This window comes from Buteo buteo, chromosome 1 (assembly GCF_964188355.1).
Source record: "Buteo buteo chromosome 1, bButBut1.hap1.1, whole genome shotgun sequence".
Taxonomy (NCBI): Eukaryota; Metazoa; Chordata; class Aves; order Accipitriformes; family Accipitridae; genus Buteo; species Buteo buteo.
Genome location: NC_134171.1, coordinates 86,239,870 through 86,263,541, shown reverse-complemented (window position 1 = coordinate 86,263,541; position 23,672 = coordinate 86,239,870). Strand labels below are relative to the sequence as shown.

Here is a 23,672-nt window from a genome sequence, read left to right as displayed (position 1 = left end):
GGCTGTCTGCAAGCGTCTGTCTTTTCCGCCAGGAGGAAATTACAGCTTTTTTCCTCCGTTTCTAAGTCCACCCAATTTGCGTACAGAAAGTCCGACTTTTCTCCTGCGTATAGAAGTGGATCAAATGAACCTCGATATAAACGTACGCAGCTTCACCCTTAGCGCTTGGTTTTGATGGCAGTTTTGCTCCTGTATGATGAAGATGGCACTTGTTCTCTAGAAACAGAGACTATTCCCTTCCAGTTCCAGGGAATGCATCCTTCACGACGATACGTCGCTACAGAGCTCTTGGAATCCTAACACACAGCAACCAGGTCGGATAACTGTGCTAACCAGTGTTGCTTAATTGGAGCCAATAAACACGTATCCGGTGGCACTTGGGGAATCTGACTGCAGGGGTATGCTGTTCAAACAGGGTAAGGGAAGAGCTGCAATCGTAACCTGCATCTGGGACTAACTGGTGGTTCTTTTCTTTTATTTTCTTTTTAATTTTTTTTTTTTTTTAACTTAAACTCCTGTCAGCTTCCACTGAGACTTTGTGCAGGTAAAAAGTGACTGTTGAAAGGATCCCTTTCAACAACCTATTCCACCTCCACACCTCTCGCACCCTTCCACGTGCACATTATTCAGGTTGGTAATCACGACGGCACCAGTGACGAAATACAAAAATCAATGACCAAGTGTTTAAACTAGCCTCAAATAGCTATGAAGCTGCAAAAAGGCACGTACATAGGAAAACTGCTGTCACCTCCAATACGCTGGGGAATCACTGACTCCAAAGTAGAGAATTCAACTCTCATGATGACGGGGAATTAATTTATTCCCTACGAATATTTGCCCTTTAAATACACTATTTCAGAGAGTCAGTTACGTAGATAACTTATGGGAAAGGTTGTTTGATGTTTACTCTTAGAGCAAACTAAAACCTCACTCTCGCCAGCCATAAGTGCTTTACAAAGCATCATCCTCTATAGATCGCGCTGCTGGAAACAGAACTGGGGTTCTCTCTTCTGTGAACATACACTCCGTAACACAACAAGCTTTTTGCAGCCGCGTCTGAGATTCATCAGACGTTTTCTCTCCCGCTTGTAGTTTCTCAAATGAATTTTTATGGCGGATTAAGTCATTGAAAGAACATTTTGTGTTTTTATTGTGCAAAACCTGCTAGTAAGAAATCTTAAATTGACAGCATAGGTACAATAAATTTGATTTTCAGAGTAGAAGTGAACTAAGGAAAAAAAAAAAAAATCTACCATCTGATTAATAAACTCACCACCCAGAGGCAGTTTTGATCAAATAATCATAGTGAAGACCTACAGATAAGAACTATGCACCAAATAATTTCACGTCAGGAATCAACTACCATGACTTACTCATAGATTACTTGCAACTATGTTCTATAATATGTGTTGTGAACAAGTCACTCAGACGCTTCACCGAGTGTGATACTTTCATACCCTCGGCCTGCTGAGTCTCCATAGCGGCATGAAAGACAAGTCTCTGCTTTTGAGACATCGCAATTACGCACACAGCAGTAATGCGTTTCGCGTTCTTCCGACCGAGGGCACTGACATCTAATAAGCTGAATTACGAAGAATATGTCAAAGAAAATGAATACACACATGCAGTCGGTGACGTGTCATACCAAGGAGATGTATGTCTAAGCTGGGTTATCTAAGGCTCTTAGGATGTCATATTTGTTTTTCTTCCTTGCTGCACTACTCGATAACCTAAGGCAGAAAGCTTAGCTTTAAAATGAAGACAAGTGTATTTCTAATCTCCCTCCCCATCAGTCACCGTAAGAACGGAGACAAAAGTTAACAGCTACTGCTGCTTCCAAAATCTTGTACAAAAATAGACCAGTATGTCCTTCTGGCAGTCTCAAATATCTTGAAGAGTCTTCTGCCAATTCCTCTTTGATCTCTTGATTTCAACAGAAACAGTCAGTCCCATTGCCAAGACTTGTGTCTCGGTCAAGTTCAAAGACAAATGAAGTTTGTATTCTCTTTCCTTGGAATTGCTATTCAGAATCCATTCCGTTTCCATCCTCATTGTTTGGATTTGTTTACATTTTTTTCTTTTTTTGTCCAAAGGAAATGCATTGGCAGTGCAAACAAAAAGTAGTTATCATGACGCTCCCCCCCTCCCCCCAGCCCCAAATAGCAAGTGATCACCTCAGCATTTCAAAAGGGTCTCCCGAGATGTTATCTGCACACACAGGATTCCACTGTCATGTTGGGGTACACCTTAAGAACCACATTTTTGTTTTCATCGAAGAATAAGATACTAAGAGAAGACATTTTGTCAGGAACGCAGCAAGGCTCGGGAATGCCCGGGACCACCCCGACGGCTCTCACTATGCTCTGGATGGTGGCATGGTTGGATGGCTTCAAGGCCTGCAAGAGAAAGATACGGCACAAAATGTAACGGCACCCAAGTTAGAATGGACCCATGTTCTCTAGAACAAAACTGGTTTCTTGAAGAAGGGCCCGGTGGAGACCCCACAGCTGACTAGCTGGAAAATCTGTCTTCTACTCGACCGTTTCCAGTTGTCACTTGTAGCTGCCCTGAGCCACAGCAGGAAATACGAGTCTGGTCCGGTTCGTCTGGCCACTGGATGTGAGTGTCGCTCCACCGCTTTCAGCTCGAGCGTCCTGCTGGGGACAGGGCCTCGGGCTCTCTACGGACCTGCCTTCCCAGGAAAACGCCCAGACAGAAGACCTTGCAGCAAGGTGTACCTATAGGTCAATGTAGTCTCTTCTGAGTGAATCAAGTTACAGGTGGGCTGCAATTTAGTGATAAAACTTGTTCGGCCGGGAGGGAGGCAGTCAACGTGCTAACAGGCTGAGTCATTAGGGGAGCAAAAGAAACCTAACTTGTAGGCTGGGAAGTTTTGACTGGTGGAATGCGAGTGCATAAGGAAAAACAAAAGCAGATAAAACGTGTACAGATGAGAGAACGGAAGTACTTTACACCAGGATGCTAATTGTTCCAGTTTGCTCTCATGCAAGTTTAGGTTGTTTTGCTCATTCTTCCATGCCAAATCGCTTCTCATCCGTGGTATACATAATCAGTGACATCGTCCAGTAACTGAGCCCCCATATCCCATGTCAGTTGTACCTCATATTAAGGTGACATTTTTCTCCAAAGGACAAAGTTTCCTGGATTTGTATACTCACGTAAACAGGAGCATGCTTTGGTTTGATATGAACGAAAAGCAAACGTGACCAGTTAGATAACTGTGTATGTTCACCACACCAGAATACATTAATACACTCATAAAAATTAAAATGAACATAGTCATAGAAATGAAAAATACTAAGTTTTACCTCTGAATCTCCAAACCCTTCCAAATCCAAGTATCTGTACAAGAGATAGGTGAGCATGAAAAATGCACAAGATGCAGTTTTTACCCAAAGACTTCTGGTTTTCTAAGAGTAAGACTTCAACAACGCTTTTTAGAGCTCTTGTTACATGTAGAATCTGGGAATCACACAGTTAAATATGCTCAGTCAGATGCCACTGAGAAATATATGGAACAAGATCATTTGGGCCAAATGTTCAATTGGCGACTTTGCTCTAACAAGAGATTTGCTTTTGGAAAAATCAGTCTTAAGGGTTAGACATCTACCTACCTGAAGTGCAAGTCTTAATGACCTTGCATACAAAAAGCACAGGAATAACTGTGAGATTCTGGCTCATCGTATCGTTTGTGTAGCACATTAGTACATATAGGAGGAATTGCTTCCAATTCTGCCGGCAAAACGCACGGATGTCTAACCTGTCCCTACTTACGGCAACATAGCTTACGACTAAGGCCAGCTGTATTTTCCTTCTTTCTCAAGGAGACAGCTGTTCCTTGAATTCCAACAGAAATGGATCAGAATGGACTTTTTCCATATCATGCTGCTGAAACTAGTCTAAAGAGAGAACTGGAACCATCTGACACAGAACTGAAAAGGATTCACTGGGGAGCATTCAGCTATTCTTTATGTACATGTTAGACATAATTCAAATGTTTCTTCTTCTCATGAGGAACCTAGTTCACCTGCAGGAAGGCTGAGCAACAAACGGCGCCAATCCTGCACATCCCATGCTTCTATTTATCCTCCGAGAGACTTGGAATTTGCTCAAGTATACTCAGGATTTGAGTCCCTTTTAAGCACAGACGTTATACAGAGCCTGATCTTTTTCCCCTGTTGCTGTTTAAGTTTACTGTCATAGCTTATCAGATGAACGAGATGCAGAGGCATGGTGATATTCTGTTTCAAATACAAATGCAAAGCTTGTTGCGGAATCCTCTTAATGGCTGTAGGTTTCCCAGCATGGTTACAAAGACATTACTCTCCATCTAGGTAGCCGATCTCAAGAAAGGCATTTCTGTTTGTTTGTTTTGAATTCAGGAGTACCTGTACACCTCAGCAGTAGCTGACAGGGATTTCAAAAACGTCTTAGATTAGCATAAAATTCCAATTCCTGTATCATTTCTGCCTGCAAAAGGAAGCAGAAGCTCTGGTAGCATCCAGGCTTGTTTCCCTACTCAGCTGCAGCACAGCGTGCTCCACAAAAATAACCGGGAGCCAAACAGTTCTCCTGAGCCTGCTGATCAGACATCAAAAGGTAAAACGTCTACTGAGGCCCTATTTCCCATTGCCAGTACTACTGGAATTAAAAGCAGGTCTCCAAATATGCCATGTTAAGGTGTCACCGGAAACCCGTCCCTTCCGATATGGAGTCTGTACCACTAAAATGCTAAATTGTACGCAACTGATTTCAGGTATTGCCTCAGCTATTGGTGGGAACAGCCCAGATACATTCTGTCGTTGTATGATAAAAGAGGTATCTCTATTTGATATGGGTATCGTACCATACAGAACATCCTCCGTACTGACTTCAAGTCCGTCTTGAATACCCTGCCCCTTGGCCCTTAAGGTGCACTCTTGAGGATGACCAGCTTTGGAATAACTCTGCATCTGTCGGGGGGAATTTAACTGTGACTGGAGTAAAATCCGAAGGCGTGTGCTTCTCAGAAAACCGAAATCCCCCTCGGAGTACTGAACTGGCATAATGCCCTGCACAAGGGGGGTGAGTTGGGCCATTGCCCGCAGGCTGTCTACGCCCTGTCCAGCACACGGTCATGAAAAGCAGGCAGAGATTTTCTATTAGGAGGGAAGAAGCAGGGGACGCCCAGAGGAGCAGCAGGAGGAAAAAATGCTGAGCTGACTCCAAACTGCCAAACAAATCTGTGAATGAGTCCAGCTGTGGCTCAGGCTGCACCTGCTAAGCTGCATGCCTCCTTCGGAGACTTGCTGCCCTGTTGAATTTCACTGGAGATGTATTATGAGCAGGGCAAATGATGTCAGTTAAGAGCTTTCATTCCTGACCTGGGAGAGGGTCTGCCTGGCCTGTATGCTCTGTGGCATTACGCAAGCCCAACACACGCAGGCTTGACAGCAGTCAAACCGGCTAATTGAAATCAGGGAAAGGTTAAGGCCAGAAAATTTGGAGGTGGGAAGGCGGGGGGTGGGGGAAGAGGTACATCTGTTCTTAATTACCCAACAGGTTGTCAACTTTAGGAGCTCACCCTCAGCAAGGGAACATTATATACCCATAGGCACAGATTAGCTTGTTACTGCCTCATGGTTATAGTATCATTTTGCAAACAGAGTCTTGTTAGTAGCACCAGATATTACGCATGGCTCAGGAATAACACAAGGCTCTATAAGTTGCTTGCTTCCCCTTTTTATATAATTTAGCTTTTCATTCTCTTCGGAAAACAAGGTCATTTTGGTTTTTGCCACTAAAAAAGTGCACAAAAGGAACAATTAGTATTCCAATGTGGACAGAAATCTGCCAATTGCTTTCAGGGAACCAGACTCACAACAGGTTTCAGTAACCTGCCCTCTTAACGAACTAGCTCTCTCTGCAGTACATGACAGCAAATATCCAGCTTCACAGTGTCCAAATAACTATAAAGCTCTGCTGCTGTCATTCTTCACCCAGCCGAGACTATAGAGTTTCTCACAAAAAAGCCGGATTTGGCCTTTTAGTAGGAATTTGTAGAAGAAAACCAGTGTCCTGGTTATGGCCCTGCAGGCCTGCGCTACAGGCTTAGTTCATGGCAATCAGACCTTCCGCTTCATGTCAGCAAAGTCATTTAAACTCTGTGCTTTATATGCCTACCCACCTCTCCCATTTACTTCTCACCTTGTCTCTACTGTAAGCTTTTTCCAGGGCAGGGACCACTTCCCGTAGTGCATACGTGTCTATCCCAGGCAGAGCAGAGGGGTGAAGACGAGGAGGAAGAACGCTCCTTTGGGACTGCTAGACTTAGCTACCGTGATATTAGTAGCCAATACTGCAAATTTACTTACTGGAGAAAATGGAGCTCAACTACAACATCTCAAGAGGCTGATGCTACTGTCTGCGTGAAAGTTGAACCCGAATTTGGCAGAGAAAAATTTGGCTCTGTGTATCAGAAATTCTTTTGATGCCCAGTGTGATACCTCAGGGGAATTACCCAAAGACGGGCAAATCACAGAAAAAGCTGGAATTCCTCTTTCACCCAAGCAATACCTGTTAACTACCCTTCAGCTATATGCACTGTTCATACCTCCCTCTCATGCCTCAGAGTGTCAGGCGTAAGTTTAAACTTCAATTAAACTTCATTTTGCCTCTTCAGAACCACCGGTACTAAACTCACCTCGGGATGTTTTACTTGCAGGAGCATTTGTATGGCTCCTTGTGTTTCTTTCCAGAGGTTTGAAGTTACTCTGGGAATTAAGCCCTCAGGTTATGGAGCACGTTAAGGATTTTCTGGTTGCAGGTGCTAACAAAGGCTCTGTGTAAGGACTAGGAAGCTCTTTATTACACCGCTTCTTTATCATTACTTGACTTTTGGTTTCTGAGAGTTTCTTTACCTTCATGAAGATACATAACGCTTTTTGCTGTCCGAGAATCTGTGTTCTCAAAGTCTCACCTCAACTCTTAAAAGGAGAGACTTGCTTTCTCTCTAAAATCTGTAATTTTCCATCAGCTCTCGGCAGGATTAGGTTTCGGACAGAGCAAGGAGAGACCAGTAACAAGGGCTTCTAAAATGACTACATCCAAACCTGTTTTTAAGCAAAGCCACCTTTGCTCTTGAGAATGCACATTATTGAGCAATCTGAGGTTTGATCCAGACTCTCCTAATAGGCAAAGGGGGGGTTCTTCCCAGTCTCTGCATCAGGCATCGGCTAACCCTGAAATAGATGCTACGCATTGACAGTTAAAAGACAGCTTTTCTGCCTCAGAAGGTAGAAACCTATTTTGCATGTCTGCCAAATGTAAAAAAAAAAAAAAAAAAAAATTTCTAGTGACTGAGTTGAAACGGTTATTCTCTAGCAAGCGCTAAATCCTGGGAGTTCGTCAGCACCTCAACTATCCTTTTACTTCTTTGAGAGCCAAAAGAGCCAGACACGATAACCTTAGGAAATGGGAACCAAAACGCTTTTGGACTTAAGACAAGACACCTTCAAGCCTTTCTAAGAAGCTGCTACGCCTGTTTTTTTTTCTCCTATCATCAGAAATACAGAGGACCCTGACTCAAATTGTCCTCCAGTAGAATCACCGATTGTCCGATGCGTACTTGACTCTCCGCTTTGTTTCTTTTGTAATACTGATGGTAGCTCATAGCAAATGTCTCATCTTAAGTGAAGAATATTTTAGAGGCCAGGATCAGCTGAGCTAGATGCTTTTTTTTGTACTCCTTTGAACTGAACTACTTGAACTCTTCCAATTCAAGTATCATGTACCATTTTCTCCTAAACAAAAATCAGAGCAACAGTCACTTATGATTGGAATAAAGTTTTTATAACTAAAGCCGCAACGCAAAATGCTAACTCGCTCTTAAGCAGAGGCATACAGCAGGCATTTTTGTAATTTATGTGTCCTTAAAGTTAAAACGAAAGAAGTCCAGGTCTGGCGCTTTTAAAATTTCTAACCTGTATGCCGACTTACCGGTTTGACAGAGCACTGTTCCCATCAACGATAAAGCAAAAGGCCCAGTGCAATGTATTCAAAGGTAATGACTCCACCGCTTCCTGTTCCCTTTCATTTTTGCCTTTGATCCAAAACCTGAAAGCCTGCCACTGCAGTTGGGGGTAGTCAAGTAAGTCATCTCCTCCTTCAAAGAGACACTCCTGCCTTCTCTGCTTTCTCTGGGCTCCATCCCCTTTGGTACATTTCTCCACCTGTCATTTTCAAAGGATGACTCCCTTGGGTCCTTAAGCCACTGAAATGCCACGTAAATTTCAGAACTAACTGCTAAGGCTTCACTGTGGCAGGAATAAAGACTCTTGAACGTGAGGTTACAGCGAGACCAGAAACCCTACCTTTACTGACATTTCCTGCAGGCATCATTTGCGTGTACCCCACGATTTAGGCCAGCCTCAAATACCGCATCCTACTTTCAGGTTTCGCTAGACGCCAGGGGAGGTCCACGCTGCTAATAATGACACTGGGCATTGGATTTTGAAGAGCTGAGTTCATCCACCTAAGTCACGGGGGTAGGGGCACATCGCCCTTTCTTGCTCCTCCCATGCAACAATCTCATAAAAAACAGAGGATATTCCAAAAGTCAGCTGGCTGGGATCTACTGTTTTTGCATCCACTTGGCCTGCCACAGAAGCGATTCATTTGATTCTTTCGCTTACACTTAGAGCGTCCTGACCGCCTCTATAGCTCCACAGAGCCTCTCTGTCCTTGTGACAGTCATGCCTCATGAGGCACGCATTCCTCCTAGACAGTGCTATGCTGACTGACCCCAGCGTGGGTCTGGCAGCAGACACTCCTTCGAGGCGTAACGACTACTGTCTAATATGCAATTTTCTGGACCTGGCTTGTATTATGTTTATTAAACACGTTAATAACAAGTTCACACATCATAAGCACTATTCAGGAAATGTTTTATGGCAATTTGGGTTCTGGCAATTTGGGCATTAGTTCAAAAAACTAATACCGTGTAATATTTTTTAAATTACCTTCACAAGCCTGTCTTTTTACTAGCTGTTCTAACCAATACTCCTCGCAGCACAAGACAAAGATATCACTTATTTACTAGATCCAAACACTTAACAGGTGACCAGCTGCCTTCTACTGACACAGGAAAGAAAATGCATAGTTTACGGTAACAGACAGTGCAAAAGAATCAATAAAGACCATACCTTTGGAATTGGGAATTGGCATTCCCCTGAGCAGTAATAGGCGTCGAAGGATTTAGGAGAAATAATCCACTCGCTCCAGCCAATGTCTGCAAAATCCACCTTGAGATAGCGCCGGGCACAATACCTTGGCTCGTTCCACTGCTTCCTCCTCGCCTTCTTCAGTGTTTGCTCATCGAACTGGAGAGTCTGGCTATTCTGGTGATGATTCTTCCTCTGCTTTTTCTTACTCTTTGCCCTCTCTGCTAACCGTGGCTGGAAGGTTTTGTACGGTTTTCTGTCTTCCCATCTCTCATCCTCATCGTACTGGTACTCGGCTCCAGGAAGCTCATTATTCTGCAATGGCAACAGGACATTTGCAGAGCGTTTTCGCCGCCACTTCCCGAGGCTGCTCCTCACGTGGTTTTCCGGCCTGGGAAAGACCCCTGCCAGAGGATGACGGTGCCCTTGCAAACTAAAGACAACGCTCTCTGGCTCTGAAATAGCGGAATCGTTGGCATAAATCAGAATGTAGGGTTCATAGCGAGAAGGTGCCCTTTTCCAGGAGTGATGGCTGGTCAGATCCATTTTGACACTGATCAGGAGTTCATTGTTTTGCTTTGCCTCATGCAGGAGCTGAGTGATATCCTTCCGCTGCCAGGAAAGGACATCCTGGTAAGCAGTGGAGACATTTATTAGGAAATGTCCCAGGCTCCGAGTCTGGTTCCCAACAAAAGGAAATGCCCAAACTGAAAGATGTATCTGAATTTCAGGTTTCCGCTGCCCGTGACGAGAACAGCCTCTGGACTGGGAACAGTTCCACTTAGCATGCAGCAGATCACCGATATAATAATGCATCGAAGCTGACAAGACGTTTTCAGACTCTGTGAGCGACGTCAAATTAAAAACGTACATCTCCTGGCTTTCAGGGCTCCCTAGAAGAAGAAATACTTAGATAAGAATGTGGGCATTTCAAAACGTTATAAAAAAGGACCGAGCGCAAGGCTTTTTAGGTTATACATTAAGTTCACAGGAAATTTTCACGCGGCGCTGTGGAAACAGGTTTAGGCCGCTATTCGGAAAAATAACCAAACAGGTAAACTGGTGACCGTAAATCACACACTTTCATTCTGGTTTCCTTGTAATACCTATCTCCATCCAAAAATACTCACACATTTCCTACTGCTCCTCTGGCTTCAGGAAACAAACTAGAGCACAGGAACATGGCTCGATTAACAGACGCACTAAAGACTTCAACTATTGTCCAGAAATTTGAGCGATGCCACAGTAAGGTTTCACTCTTTTGTCTTCCTCTTTCTGTAACATTTCCACGCCCCCCCCCCCCCCCCCCCAAATTCACTCAGGTGCCGATGGCTGCCCTGTCATGACTAAAGAATTGTCTTTCTTTGTCCGCGACAACTGGGACATCACCAGGACATCAATGGCACTGAACCGTGCCTTAGCCCAGACCTAGCTGAAGCTGGAGGAAGGCTCTCGCTGCCTTCACTAGGCACTGGATTGTCTGTAACTTTCATTATCCTCTTGAGCCACAGCCTCAGTGAGAAAGAAAAGATTTGCTTCCCTACTAGTAGAGGCTCAAGGTGGCAGAGAGGAAGAAAAAAAGCCTGGATTCCAACAAGGCAGGTAAGTCACTTAAGCTCCAATTGCCAAGTCATTCAATCCAAAAAAAGCCTAGCCGGTTCCTTTAAACCTTCCACTCTGCTCCACCGTGATCCAGGCCCCACCTACAAGACAGGGACTATGGGGCCTGGGTGGCATTCACTCTTAGCTTCTAAAGATGTCAAAGAGACTACTAAAGAGGGACCCAAAACCATGTAACATTTGATACAGCTACCTATGTATATCAGGATGCAAAACAAGTAAGCAAACATAGACAGCACTACACGTTTCAAAAGCTAAACAAAAAGACAAATTGAAATCCTGTGTTACAAAGGACATTTCCTCTTGATATTAACCATTCCTCCATTACAATGAGACCAATTTATTGGCCCCTCAAGTGGTCAGTGACCTCTGCATGCGCAACTGGGTCTTCATGACACAGAGCCCTTCACAACGGCAAGGTCAGAGTTGGGCACAGAAGGAAGTATAAAGTTATTGACAACAAGCCTCGCACACAAAGAAGGAATGTGGCTCACCTCTAAAGACACGGGGAGAAGAAACACCAGGATAGAATCATTGTATAATCATTTTTAAGGCTTCAACATCAGCTCTGGAGAACGAGACAATTCACCGTTTATAACAAGCTAAAGACACGCAAGCTGGCCTGACAGCCTTTTGGCTAAGTCAGACACTAATCACAACCGAAGCTTTCCTCTAGAATGATCAGGCCTAGGACTGCTTCAATTACATGGGGTAAATTTAGTCATTCCACCTAGGACATTTCATCAGTTTTCATGCCAGTCAGAGTTACGAAGTATTTACTAGCATAGCTGAAGGTAGGTGGACAGTACTAGAGCAACGCCAATAACCAAAAAAAAGCCAACCCAAAATGTCTTGGTTTTAAGAGGTGGTGGTGGCGGTGGCAAAAATTACCCACTCGCCTCTGCGCAGAGGGAAACAAGCCAAGCACGATCCTTCTCAATGGTCCGGATGTTACCGTATCGATTAGGAGGGATGCAGGGGACTGGAGTTTCCGCAGCTGTGAAATTAGAGAAGTCAACCTAACCACCAGTATCTTGCACAAACCCAAAGATACACTCCTAACACAGGCTGATCTGTGAAAACAGATGGCTGACTACTTTAATCCCTTGTAGGATGCAACAGAAAGGCTTAGGGGTAAGGTTTAATTTTTGTTTTTGAATTTCCTGCTTAGACTGCAGTTACGTCTGTCCTTCAGAGTAAGAGAAATATAGATCCAATCGTTAAGGCCCTATTGAGAGCTATAAAACCAGGCTGTATGGAAAAGTCAAATATAGTAAAGCAAAGGTATGCTCTGCAGCCCCCCAAATGGCTGGAAACAACCCAACACATTATGAAAACAAGGGAACACAGAGTTAAATGCTTCACTGACATCGTGGCATGTCAAAACCCTCTCCGAAGTCTGAAGAGAAGTTATAGTTCACAGAATTTTGCAAGAGTGTTGCTCTTTTTATTTTTTTATTTTTTTTTTATTCCAAGGAACGAGAGGCCTAAAGATACTCGTGGACTAGAGGAGAACAGCCTCCCCACCTCACTCTCAAAACACTTTAGTAAGTCCCCTGCCCAAGCAAGGGAAAACATCGTTTCCAGTACTGAACTTTCAAAGATTCTGACAGCTTTAAGTTCTGGGTGACATTACGTGCTTCCAGCCTGAGATATCCCAACTGCTAATGCCATTCAGGTAACTCTAGCAAACGACTGTATTCCGCCTCTGCTTCCCCATCCCTACCCCAACAATCTAAGTGGCCTCCTCTTCTAAACATTTTTTCCTCATCAATATTCTAACCCACACATTAAAAAAGCAGGTATCGGTCTCACTAGAAAGACAGAACCCTTCTCCCCAGTATATCACATGCATTGCTTCATGAAATTAGGGAAAAAGCAACATACGCTTTTCCCAGTGAAACAGGGGAAAACAAGGCCAAGTCACTTACGGAAGGCACCCTTGTTTACACACTCAGCTCAACCTGATGGTGGATCACACAGGTAAGTTCCCAACAGCTGAAAACTTAACGTACCAAAGCCATCGAATTTCTAGCTATTACTTATGCCTGGGGCACAAGATCTTCTTTTAATTCGATCCTCCTTTTCATGCCTCAAGCCAAAACCGGCTGCTTATTACATTTGTACTAAGCACGCGCAAGGACCTGACCTCCGCTTGGTTTGTAATCACTAGTATAATAAGGTTAACATGTAATTTGGCAGAGCACGAAGTACATCAGTCTTAGGAACCAGAATTTATGATGTCTCATGAGCTCCTATTAAAGAAGTTATTATTGGAATAGCTATTGTATGTTGAATGACAAGTTTTGATTTTAATTTTTAGTAAGAACTCCACTTAACACATACTGCCTGTTCTAAATTGGCATATTGTAGAGGAACACAAAACAAGCTGCTTTTGTTTGTGAAGAAACCCTAGATGGCGTGAAACAGACACAGGAGGAATATATAGTTTTGATTTAAAGCAAAACTCAAGAAGCCACTCTTGGTGTTTAACTCTCCACCCAAGACCAAATACTTGCAGTAGATGGTGCTATTTTATTACTGACTGACCTCCAAGCTCAAACGGCTCCGAAGAGTTTTCGGATCGTTCGGTCTGCAAAATCATCTTGAAACCAGTTACCGGCAGCCAGCACAGATGTCTACAGATTTGCTGGCTTCCGGCTCAGAAAAACCCAACTGTGTGACCTGGGTCTCTGTCACAACTTTGGAACACTGCGTCAAATACATCTGTTGGGTGACAGTGATACCCGACTCTCAGATGTGAGCAACGCACTGAAATAAGCATTCCCCAGGCTAGTCATTACCCTTAAAAATGACAGACACATCAAGGAAGATTCAGCTTTACAATATCTACAAACGCACCTTTTCCTCAGGAGAATTTCATTTCACTTAAATCAAACCTTGTCCTTAAACCCAGAGGACAGAAACTGCTGAAAATCTGTCCCCACAATAAGGTACTTCAAACTATTAGCCAAGCTCAGGAGCACTGTTTCAACTTTTCACCAACATCAGGAAGTACCCAGTAGCATCTAACCACGTTTCATTGTGATGCGAGAAGCTTTCCATGAGCCTCATCCAGCTTGCTCTGCTGACACCGGTGAAATTTTACTGAGTGATGTGACCTGAGACTTCAGTCTTTAAAATGACTTACACTGATAACTCCTCTCATACAAACAGTTTGATTGACCGATTTCCCCCCTCACTAATCCCAAAGAACCCCAAACCAAAACCCAAGCCAAATCTAAGCAGGGCTTAAACTCTAATACCTTGCCAATGATCAGTAAACGGCATTTCCTAGGACGCCGCCACCAATAGCTCCACATTAAATGGAGGGGAGGAAGGGACCAAAATGCAGGGTGAAGTCCATCAACACTTGCTCAGCTGCCAGTGGAAAGAGCCAGGCTGACTAAGCCCAGCTAAGGCCTCTGGTCAGTTTGCCCTCTTATAACACGACCTTTAAGGTCTCAAAGGCAACAAGACCTCCTTACAACAAAGCCCTCTATTGGTATAGAAGGAGCAAGTCAGTTTTGCAGGTGAAAGCAAGCAAAACGCCGGCCCAGAAACCTATGCCCTAGAAGATCATGGCATCACAATAGCTTTTTTCTTATTTATGTTTTCAATATCAAACAAAAATGGTGAAAACAGCAGCTTTGCAGCAGCTTTCTTTGTGCCAGTCGCCCAGACAAGAAATGGTCTGTTGCAGACATAGACAAGAACCTGATGCTAAAGTATGACCTTTCAGAAGGATGCTGGGCAGAAGGTCCCCCTGGGCGTCCCCGCACTGCAGGCAGCTGCCAGAGCAAACTCGCAGTCGGGTCCACCACCTTACTGCCTGGCAAGATTCCATCTGGTACCTTTGAGCAGCTGTACTTGGTAAACCTTGCACTCATTTGTGGCAGTATACAACACAATTCAGTGGTAACTCAGTATTATTTGAGCAGGAGTAGCTTCCCTGGCTCACCTAATACCCTTCCCAACTCTGCGAGCAGCCAATTTCTATCCGAGCACCGCTACTTGAGCTAAGTGTTTTAGTTTCTTACTTCAAGTGAGTTCTGCTAACTCAGCTTTGCTCTTTTGTAGTACAAAATAGGAAGCGCAGAAGACTTCTCGGCCACAAAGCATGTAAGGAGAAGACTACTTATGAGGAAACAAGCAAAGGAGAAGTACGTGCAACAGAGCTATATGCAAGGAACACCATGCTACCTTCCAGATACTCTGAGGCCAGATTTTAAGGGCAATCTCTGCTCCCCACCAAGGCATCACCATATGTTGCTGCCAGCCTGATGAGTAATTTTCAAGACCAAGCTCTGCACGACACAGCTCTTCTGAATTGCAATAGGTAAGACATAGCCTCGCTGCACTGTTCGTTAGTATTGCTCGCTTCCACTGTGTACAGCTTTGGAGCAGCAGCCACGAGCTGGGCAAAAAGGTACTCAACGAGGAGGACATCTCATTGTTTGCATTCGTGCAGAATGCAATTGCAAGGTCCATGCAGTTAAATGGAAAGGCTACATATTTATCGGCCTCCTCAGCCCATATGCAAGTGATCATTCAACCTGTGCACTCTCTCCTTGCTTGAAGGGGGAAACCCAGACCCCAGTAGCACCATGGCAAAGCTTGTACTGGGCCAGCATCACTCCCTCACCCTCCTGTATGAGTGACAACAAAGTTCTCCGGGGTGGGGGGAGAGCAGAGGTACAGTCCCTCCAGGCCTAAAGCAGAAAAGCCTTACTGTATCACACAGGCGGTTGCCACCCAGACACCGTCAGGGTGTGCCATCACTGACTGTTTGGGGTATCAGAGATGCCAGCTCATTTACGGATAGCTCAGGCGAGAAAGGAACCCAGCTCATAGCACTACAGCTGAAGTACTTGTACTCGCTGAATCTTCAGAGGCATGACCCATGCTTCCTCACCTTCCTGCAATAACCCACAGCTGTATGGATTGCCTGTTACTGGCATTAAAAAGGTATTTTAGGAAAAAGCAGTAGGTCTGTAGAGACTGACGTCACCAGCATGAACATATTCATGTTCCAAGGGGCATTTCCAGGCATCAATAGGCTGGAACGAGACCACTAACATGTGGTGTGTTTACCTTTATAGAGGATGCACTGACGTTTTTATGGACTGCCAAATCTATCCCACGGGTGAAAAAGGATGCAATAATGAGGACTATTTAGTTATATAGTCATCATTAGCCATCATTTAAATGAGATATTAAAGTGGTGCCCTTGTGCCACTGCACCGTTAAGACCGTATCAGTGTTTCCATTGTAAAAGTTTGTTTTCATGGGTTCATAGCCTAGCTACAAAAGTTCACTCAGAGCTGGAAATGGGAACAAGCTCCAGAACAGGAACACAAATTTGGAAGCCAGATTTCTTCTTTTTTCCCACCTTTGCTCTTACTGGATTGCTGCTTCCCCCTTACCAGTTTGAGTATTATGCAAAAGAAAAATACAGGATCCCATTTTCTCCTTGTAAAGAGCATAGGACTTGGTGTCAAACTGGTTTTGTTAATTCTTTCAAATTTATTAATTCTTACTATCAAAGCAGGTAAGGCCATAACAGCTCGTACCTCGATATAAAAAAGTCAAAAGTCCACCACTCTGACTAAAGCTATCGGCTACTTAAATGAAGAACTTGAAGAAACAGCTACTTAAATAAAGAACTTAAAGAAACAGCGATGGTGCGTGCTCAGGATTTTATGATATGAAAACCACATATATGCACATTTCACATCAAAAATAGGCTGCACAGTGGGCAAATGATCTCTCTTCCTATATACTTTAAGCAGAAAGACCACAGCAGGTCTGAAAACTAAACATCGAACTCAAAGCTAGCATAAGCTAAGCAAGTAAGGAGGTTGCATCAGTAAAGGACACAAATCTGGAAAGGGGAACACGAAAAGCCAACTCTACTCCTTCTTACAGTCACGATTAATTCCACTTCAGCTCGTGGGAACAGGTCAGCTGTATGAAAACCAAGTTGCGCGCCGTTCGTCTGTCCCCTCAAGGCCAGTACTCTTCACAAGTGAAGCGACAGGCTCTAGAAACTGTGACCGACTGGTAACTGTGAGCACAGGCCATCCACGTGCGTGACAGCACAGCGAGACAGGTGGTAACAGAAGCCAGAAAACGCACATTCTGAGTCTGGTCCTGAGAGGCCAAACCTACAGAGATCCTGCCTATTTGCATCAGAGAAGGTTTGCAGATTTGAGCCCAGCCTGCCCAAAACGTAGCGTGATCGTCTTCAAGTTCATTCTGCTTGAAAAACTACCTGGATGCTGCTGCTTGCATTTTATTTATAGGGGTACAGCAAAAAACAAAACAAAACAAAAAAACCCCAACCAACCAAAAAAACCCCAAACCAAAAAAACCCACGCTCTCACCATCTCCTGCCCGAATGGTTTTAACGCTTTCATTACAAAAGACTCTTAACGTTACTAGAGCTCAAAGAGGTTAGAATTTGGCCCGTACTGGTTTTTGCAGGCTGACAGCGGCCGGCGACTAGCTGATTTCCCTGTGCAGTACTCGGTTTCCCTTGTTTGCGTGGGCATTTCATACCACAACAAAGGAAAGAAAGGCGTTTTGAAAAGGAGGAGAACATAGTTCTTAAACCACAAGAATTGGCCTAGGGGCGGGTGTAATACCTAAAATTACTTGAAATTCAGTCAATAAAAAAGAGTTTAAAGTAATTTCTGACTGTATAGCTTTACTATAACATCATTAGAGGGACCCTCCAATTAAAGTCAAGTTTTTTAAATGACTCATTTGCAAGACATGCTGCTTTAGCGATGCTATGATTAAAAGTGCTTTCAAAAGCAAACTGAAAGTCTTGCGTGTAAGGCTTTAATCTTTCCGCTCTCTTTTATTTATCCTGCGCTCTATCTTTCCTCCAGATCCTGAGCCTCAGAAGTCGCAGATCAGCACACCTCTACGGGAAGCACTGAAGGTAAGCAGATTTATATCAGCTGGAGGTCTGGTCATTCAGCGGTTTCACTAAGCAGCAGGAGAAAAGAATGGTCGTGTGCAGAAACCGATGCACAGACTCGACCGTAGTTTAAGAGTATGCTTGCCAGAATTGTCGAAGTGTTCGGCTCTAACTCATGTATCGTCTGACCTTCTTCCTAGCTGTCTTTTTAGAGTCACAGGGACTGGAAAGCCACTCGCTGTTGTAGTACATGCGGGGAAAGAACCAGAAAAGGCTCTGTCTTAGGATTTTTACTGAAGCAGAGCTCGCTGTGAGGCCTGGCCTCAGCTAGACAAGAGCTACTAGCATCATCCCAGAAACACCCCACAACAATGACACAGCTGCCATGGAAATCAGGGGCTGAACATCCTTTGACTCAAATACATAGAAGTAAATTAGAGCAGTTAAGTCAACGAGAGAGAACAGTACTGGAATGTAACTAGATATGCTGTGAATGATGTACATCCTTACTTCACTTGTAATGGATTTGGGGCCCAGGGTTTCCTTCAGCATTGTCACGGGCATCAAAGGTTCCTTTTTTGAGTGACTCGGACTGAAAAATTGTGGTTTGAGATAATTTAGCAAGATTAATGGAAAGCAAATTTGCCCGAATAGAAGATCACATGAACATTGATCAAAATCAAAGGCCAAAACCCCCAGCCCAAACAACGAAACCACTAATAGTCCAGCCTAGTCGTGAAATGCGGTGTGCGAGAGATTTCGGGGCAGCGTGGGACGGAAACTTCAGAGGTGCCCATGCAGGGCTGAAGTTCTCATCCTACCCCCTCGGAGGACTGAGCCACAGAAAGAAAAACTTGCATTTAACACTTCTTAGGATGCGTCTTTTGATTAATCACATTTTAGTTCCTTCTTGTTGGCTGTCCATTGCAAGACCGCAGCTGCCACAAACAACCCCACTTTTCTTGGACTAGAAACGGGGATGAGTTTCAACGAGTCCTGCCGGTTCTTGGTCTCATCACACAACACTCTGTCTTACAGGGTCTCAAAAATTTGTCTGGTGGGTTACCTGGGAGATCTGGGAAAGGTCTTTCTCGTGTGCTGCAGAAGAGCCAGAAGTCCTCCACGGGAAAAGCGAGGACAGAAAGGTTTCAAAGCCACATTCCAGAGTTGTGTTTCAGAAAAGAAACCGTTTCTCTCCTGAAAAGATACGATTAAATTGCAAAACGTGTGGTTAAACGGCAAATGAAATCACTAAAGATTTCCTTCAAGGCCTCTTGCTGTAGATGCAGGAGAAATGGGCAGATTCTTAGGGAAGTTCTGCTTATTGCACACAACAAGCAGTCTCCTGAAAGGGCTTGCAGCGGGGATTGTAAAATGTGCTGAAGGAGTAACGGCAACATAATTTATTAATTTAACTGATGCAGCCACATTAAGGACAAGTGGAAGCCTGTGGGAAGCTGAAATTTGCAGCCGAGGAGCGCAACAGTCAGAGCAGAGGATCTGGAAACCAACTACCTCAGAAGGGAAATACTGTCAATGTGCCGTTTCCATCACAGGGCTGGCCAGGCAGTCGGGTGCAAAGAAGAAGTCAGAAACCAGAAAAGGCCTTTTCACTGCCCCGCCCACCACCCTAAAGAACTTTTGATCTAAGAGTTTTCTGGAAATGCACTTTCCTGCCATCAACAACCGTAGAAAATGAGCTGCTGCTGCCTACGGTGAGAGAAAGGCAACAGCTAACTAGCTGGTTAAATATTTTTCATAAATACTTACAAAAGTGTCAAAAAACTTATAACCACTCACAATTTATTGTGTTGGCACTCCAACTGTGAAAGTATTGGAAGAGAAGGAGGAAAGGGCTTAGCGAATAGTGTGTTTATAGGACTGCTGCCACCCAATGTCAAGAGAGAGTATAAATATAATCAGAAAGACCACAGAGACGGGATTTCAACCAAAGGCCTTCTAGGGTTAGAACAATAAATATCATTAATTAGGTATGCCTGAAGGAGCAAATATCACTCTGCTAGGATTATAACCTCCCCCACTCTTTCAGTGAGGTAACTGCTTATTTCGGAACGAAGGCACATACATTAGACCTATTTATTGCAAAAAATTGTCACGTTAGAAAGACAAAAGAGTTCCTCTGTAGGAGCAGCAAGTGGCCAGTCCCAGCTCTCCATCCTCAAAAACTAGGGTATTTACGCCTCTAGCCTCTAAAGCTTCTCTTGTGGACAGAAATACTTGCAGTAAGCATGCGGTGGAGAACGTTTGTAGGGCTGAAGCCTAAGACACCAAAGCCATTCAATTATTCATGGTATTTGATCTCTGCGTAATGCTACCCTACAGTAGACATCGTTGCCTTGGAAGAATCAGAAGCAATGACTCGCAAAGAAACCTACGGGAAGTCTGGCACCCAGCTCTCAGTTTTCTGGGAGAGGAAGGAATCTATGCAGGTCACTGAAACTCCCAGACAACACTCCGTTTTACTGACGGATGCTCGTCTGTGAAAAATCCGCTGCGTCAATCCACTAGTGCTATGAAAAATAAGAGACCAGCAATCGGGCTGCTATGCACGGCATGACAGTTGTCATACAAATAGCAAGTTTTAGGGATGCAGTGGACTTGGGAAGCGTATCCCAGCGAAGGTCACATTTGAGTTCTGGCATTTCCATTTAGCCCTTGCAGAGGTCAGATGGAGAAAAAGCAGAACAGCGGAGTGGGGGAATGCAGCGGAAAGACAGTGCCATCTCACCTTTCTGCTAGGACAGAGGTCTTTCAGGATGCTGCCATGTTAAATACACGCCCTCCCCCTTTGTGAAAGAAGAGTTTACATTTTCATAAATCTACCTGTGCATGTCAGTCTGCAGTGATGGAGAGATCTAAGCGTCACTGCCAAAGACGACGAGATGCAGTACTTACTGTGCACAAATTATGCTTCAACTAGACTCATGTGCCATTGCCCGTAATTGCCAGTACTGTCACCAACGCCTCAAAATGAATAATAGTCTAAAGGATCGCCAAACCACGTTATTGCACTACCGTATGCAAATCAGCCCTCGGTTTCAGGAGAAGCCACACATGCGAAACACCGATAAAAGGAGACGACTCCAGAGAGGATACGTTAATTGCTCCGCTTCCCTCGCATGGTACTCGGATATCATACAGCGGAGACGTCGCATACAGAGTTGAAGAACTAAACCAGTAACTAAAACACGGGAGACGACGTAAACACGATATGCTAAAATACGCGACTGTTGCCGCAGAAGCATCCTTTTCTCAACTCCTTCCCTACACCGAGCTCCCCGGGCGCTAAAGCAGCCAGCCTGCCCTGTGAGACGGCTGCCGCGCGGGACCAGCAGTATGTCTTCGCAGGGGTACGAACGGACCCTTACCTCCGTTTCCGCGGAACCACCGAAGCCTGCTCGCCTGCAGAGCGTCACCCGCCAGCCAGCCGCTCCGGCAGCTCGCTTAGCCCGCACGGCGGCCGAGGTCTCCCCGCCGAGCGCCCGCCCTCCGCCGCGGGCAGCCGCCGCCCCGCCGCCGGCCGCGCTCTGCGGCCGGGGGCGGCTCCCGGCCGAGGCCGAGCGGGCGGCTCCGCGGGGCTCCCCGGCGGGCCGGGGTCCCGCCGCCAGCCCCTCCTCGCCCGCGGCCCCCCCCGCCCCCCCGGCACTCACCTGCTGCCAGCGGGCGGAAGCCGCGCACCGTGTTGCCCTGCCACGGGTGCGGCGCGGAAAGCCCCGGCGGGTCGTGGGGCCGCGGCGCCGCCGCCGCCCGCCGCCCGCGACCGCCGCTGTACTGGTCGTAGAGCCGTAGCATGTGCTCCGAGACCTTGTCCCCCGGCTGCAGCCGCTCCGGCGGCGGCCGCCGCTCCTCCTGCCGCTGCCCCAAGCCGTAGTCACCTGCCGCGGCTCTCGCCCGGCCGCCCCGCACTCCTCCCGGGGCCGCTCGCCGCCGCAGCCCGACCCGGCGCGCCTTCAGCGCGTCCCCCAGCGCCAGGCACAGGCAGCCCCAGCCCAGGCACAGGCACAGCACCCAGCGGGTCGAGGCCGCCATCCTGCCCCTCCGACCCGGCTGGGCGGGCGCCGGAGTCTCCCTCCTCGTGGCTGCCCCGGCCAGCAGGCAGGCGAGACCGAGACCCCCAGCGAAGTTCGCTTCGGCCAGGTGCAACCCCCGGCTGCGACGGGTACGGGTGGGGCTGCGCTAAAAAGCGCAGACGGGATTTCCTCTTTGGGGGGGGGGGGGGGGGGGGGGAGAGAAGAAGAAAAAAAAGTGTGGGGTGGACGAAAGCGCCACGGTATAAACCGCCCGTCCTCCCCGATGGTGGCAGTGAAGGTGTTTATTCCCCTCGCTGTGCAGGTTGTTTTTTGGCGAGAGGTGGAGGTGTTGCTCTCCGTGCAGCCGGATGCTCGCTCCGCGTTTCGACTGGTGCAGGCGCAGCCCGGGTGAGTCTTCGTGGGGTGTGCGCGCGTCTGTGCGTGTGCGAGTGAGTGTGAGTGCCGGCGCTCGGGGCCGCTCTGTGTAATCGGCAGCCAATCACACCGCCGTCTCGTTCGGCTCCGGCTGCAAGCAGGAGGCAAAGCGAAGGGGAAACCGCCACCCGCAGGGAAGCGCGCACACAGGCGCAGAGACAGAGCGAGACCCGACTCTGGAAACGCGATCACCGGCACTGACCGCGTCCCCGAGGGCAGGCGGGGAACGGGGTGGCGGGACGGTCCCCTTCCCGCCTCTGCCCAGCCTCTTCCAAAGGCAGTCTCATAACATGATTGCGCTCAAACAAAAATCACGAGTCAGAACGCGCTCGGCCACCTCCCCTTGAAAATCTCAAGGCTTGGCCGGACCCGGAGCACAGCCCAGGGCAGGCAGGTGGCAGGGATGCTCACCGGGCTGTGCAGGGGCATTTAGCCCAGCTCTCGTGAGGGCCGGCCACGCTCCGTGGCACTCTGCCACCTGCTCTGTCACCCTCCAACCCGTCCAGGGCCGGCGGAGGGGTCCCCAGCAGCCTGGAGACCACGGGAAGAGACAGGCACCATGCCCAGGTGAAAGGAGGACAAACCCTCTCAGGCACATAACCCTTCTGTGAGCTGCAGCGGATCAGGCAGGGAAATCCTGCCCGTCAGGACTCCTCCACTACAGCAGGGCGAGCAAGGTGATCCTTGCTCCACAGAGAGGATTTCACACGCCTCCTGCCTTTGCTGCTTTTCACCACCAAAAGCACACAAACACCTCATTCCCTTTGCCACTGCCACAGCATCAGACAACGCCCCACTGGATATGTAACATCGTCCCTTCCAAAATAGGCTTTGCAACACAAAGGTCACCTTACCTCATACATCTGGTGGGGGAAAACACAGGAGGTGGAAGAGAAGCCTTGTTGTGTTTTCACGGTTTATAAATACATTGTCTCACAAGAATGACTTTGTTCCCAACCTGAAGAAGGGAAATAAGAAAACTGGCTTGCAGATTAGTATATGGAGCTTAGCACACCTTATTTCCAGCACGGGGCATTCACATTTTCAACAGGCTGCAGAAAATGTATCATTACCAAGCACTAACGAAACATTAAAATGCATCAGGTATTGCAGAGTGAACCTGCCTTTCAAATTCCACCGAATTTGTGATCAGTAACAAGTACTGTTATGCAGTTTTAATAAGCCCATCTGTAGCTACAAGAGGCAAGTGCCTGCTGGCAGGTAGGAAGGAAAGAGAAGATTTTCAAAAGCGGAGTAATGATTTTTATATGCTTCTGTATTCGAGTGCTCAAATACAACCCATGGCAGTGCCTCATTTCCAAGAAGTTTTGAGGTATTGAATTTGCCATATGCATCTAAAAAATATTATCCATATATGTATAAACACCCACAATTTCAATATTAATGGTTACAGTAAAATTAACTATACTTTTCACT

General features: G+C 46.2%; 1 protein-coding gene across 1 annotated transcript; it reads right to left on the bottom strand.

Annotated features, from left to right (window-relative positions):
- Positions 1-1,123: 1,123 nt before the first annotated feature.
- On the bottom strand, positions 1,124-21,819 carry BMP3 (bone morphogenetic protein 3). The gene is made up of 3 exons (XM_075039785.1): positions 21,441-21,819; positions 9,204-10,114; positions 1,124-2,396 (listed from the first exon to the last, which is right to left on the bottom strand). The coding sequence occupies exons 1-3, from the start codon at positions 21,817-21,819 to the stop codon at positions 2,205-2,207; spliced, it is 1,482 nt and encodes a 493-aa protein (XP_074895886.1). The 3' UTR covers positions 1,124-2,204.
- Between the last annotated feature and the right edge of the window lie 1,853 nt (positions 21,820-23,672).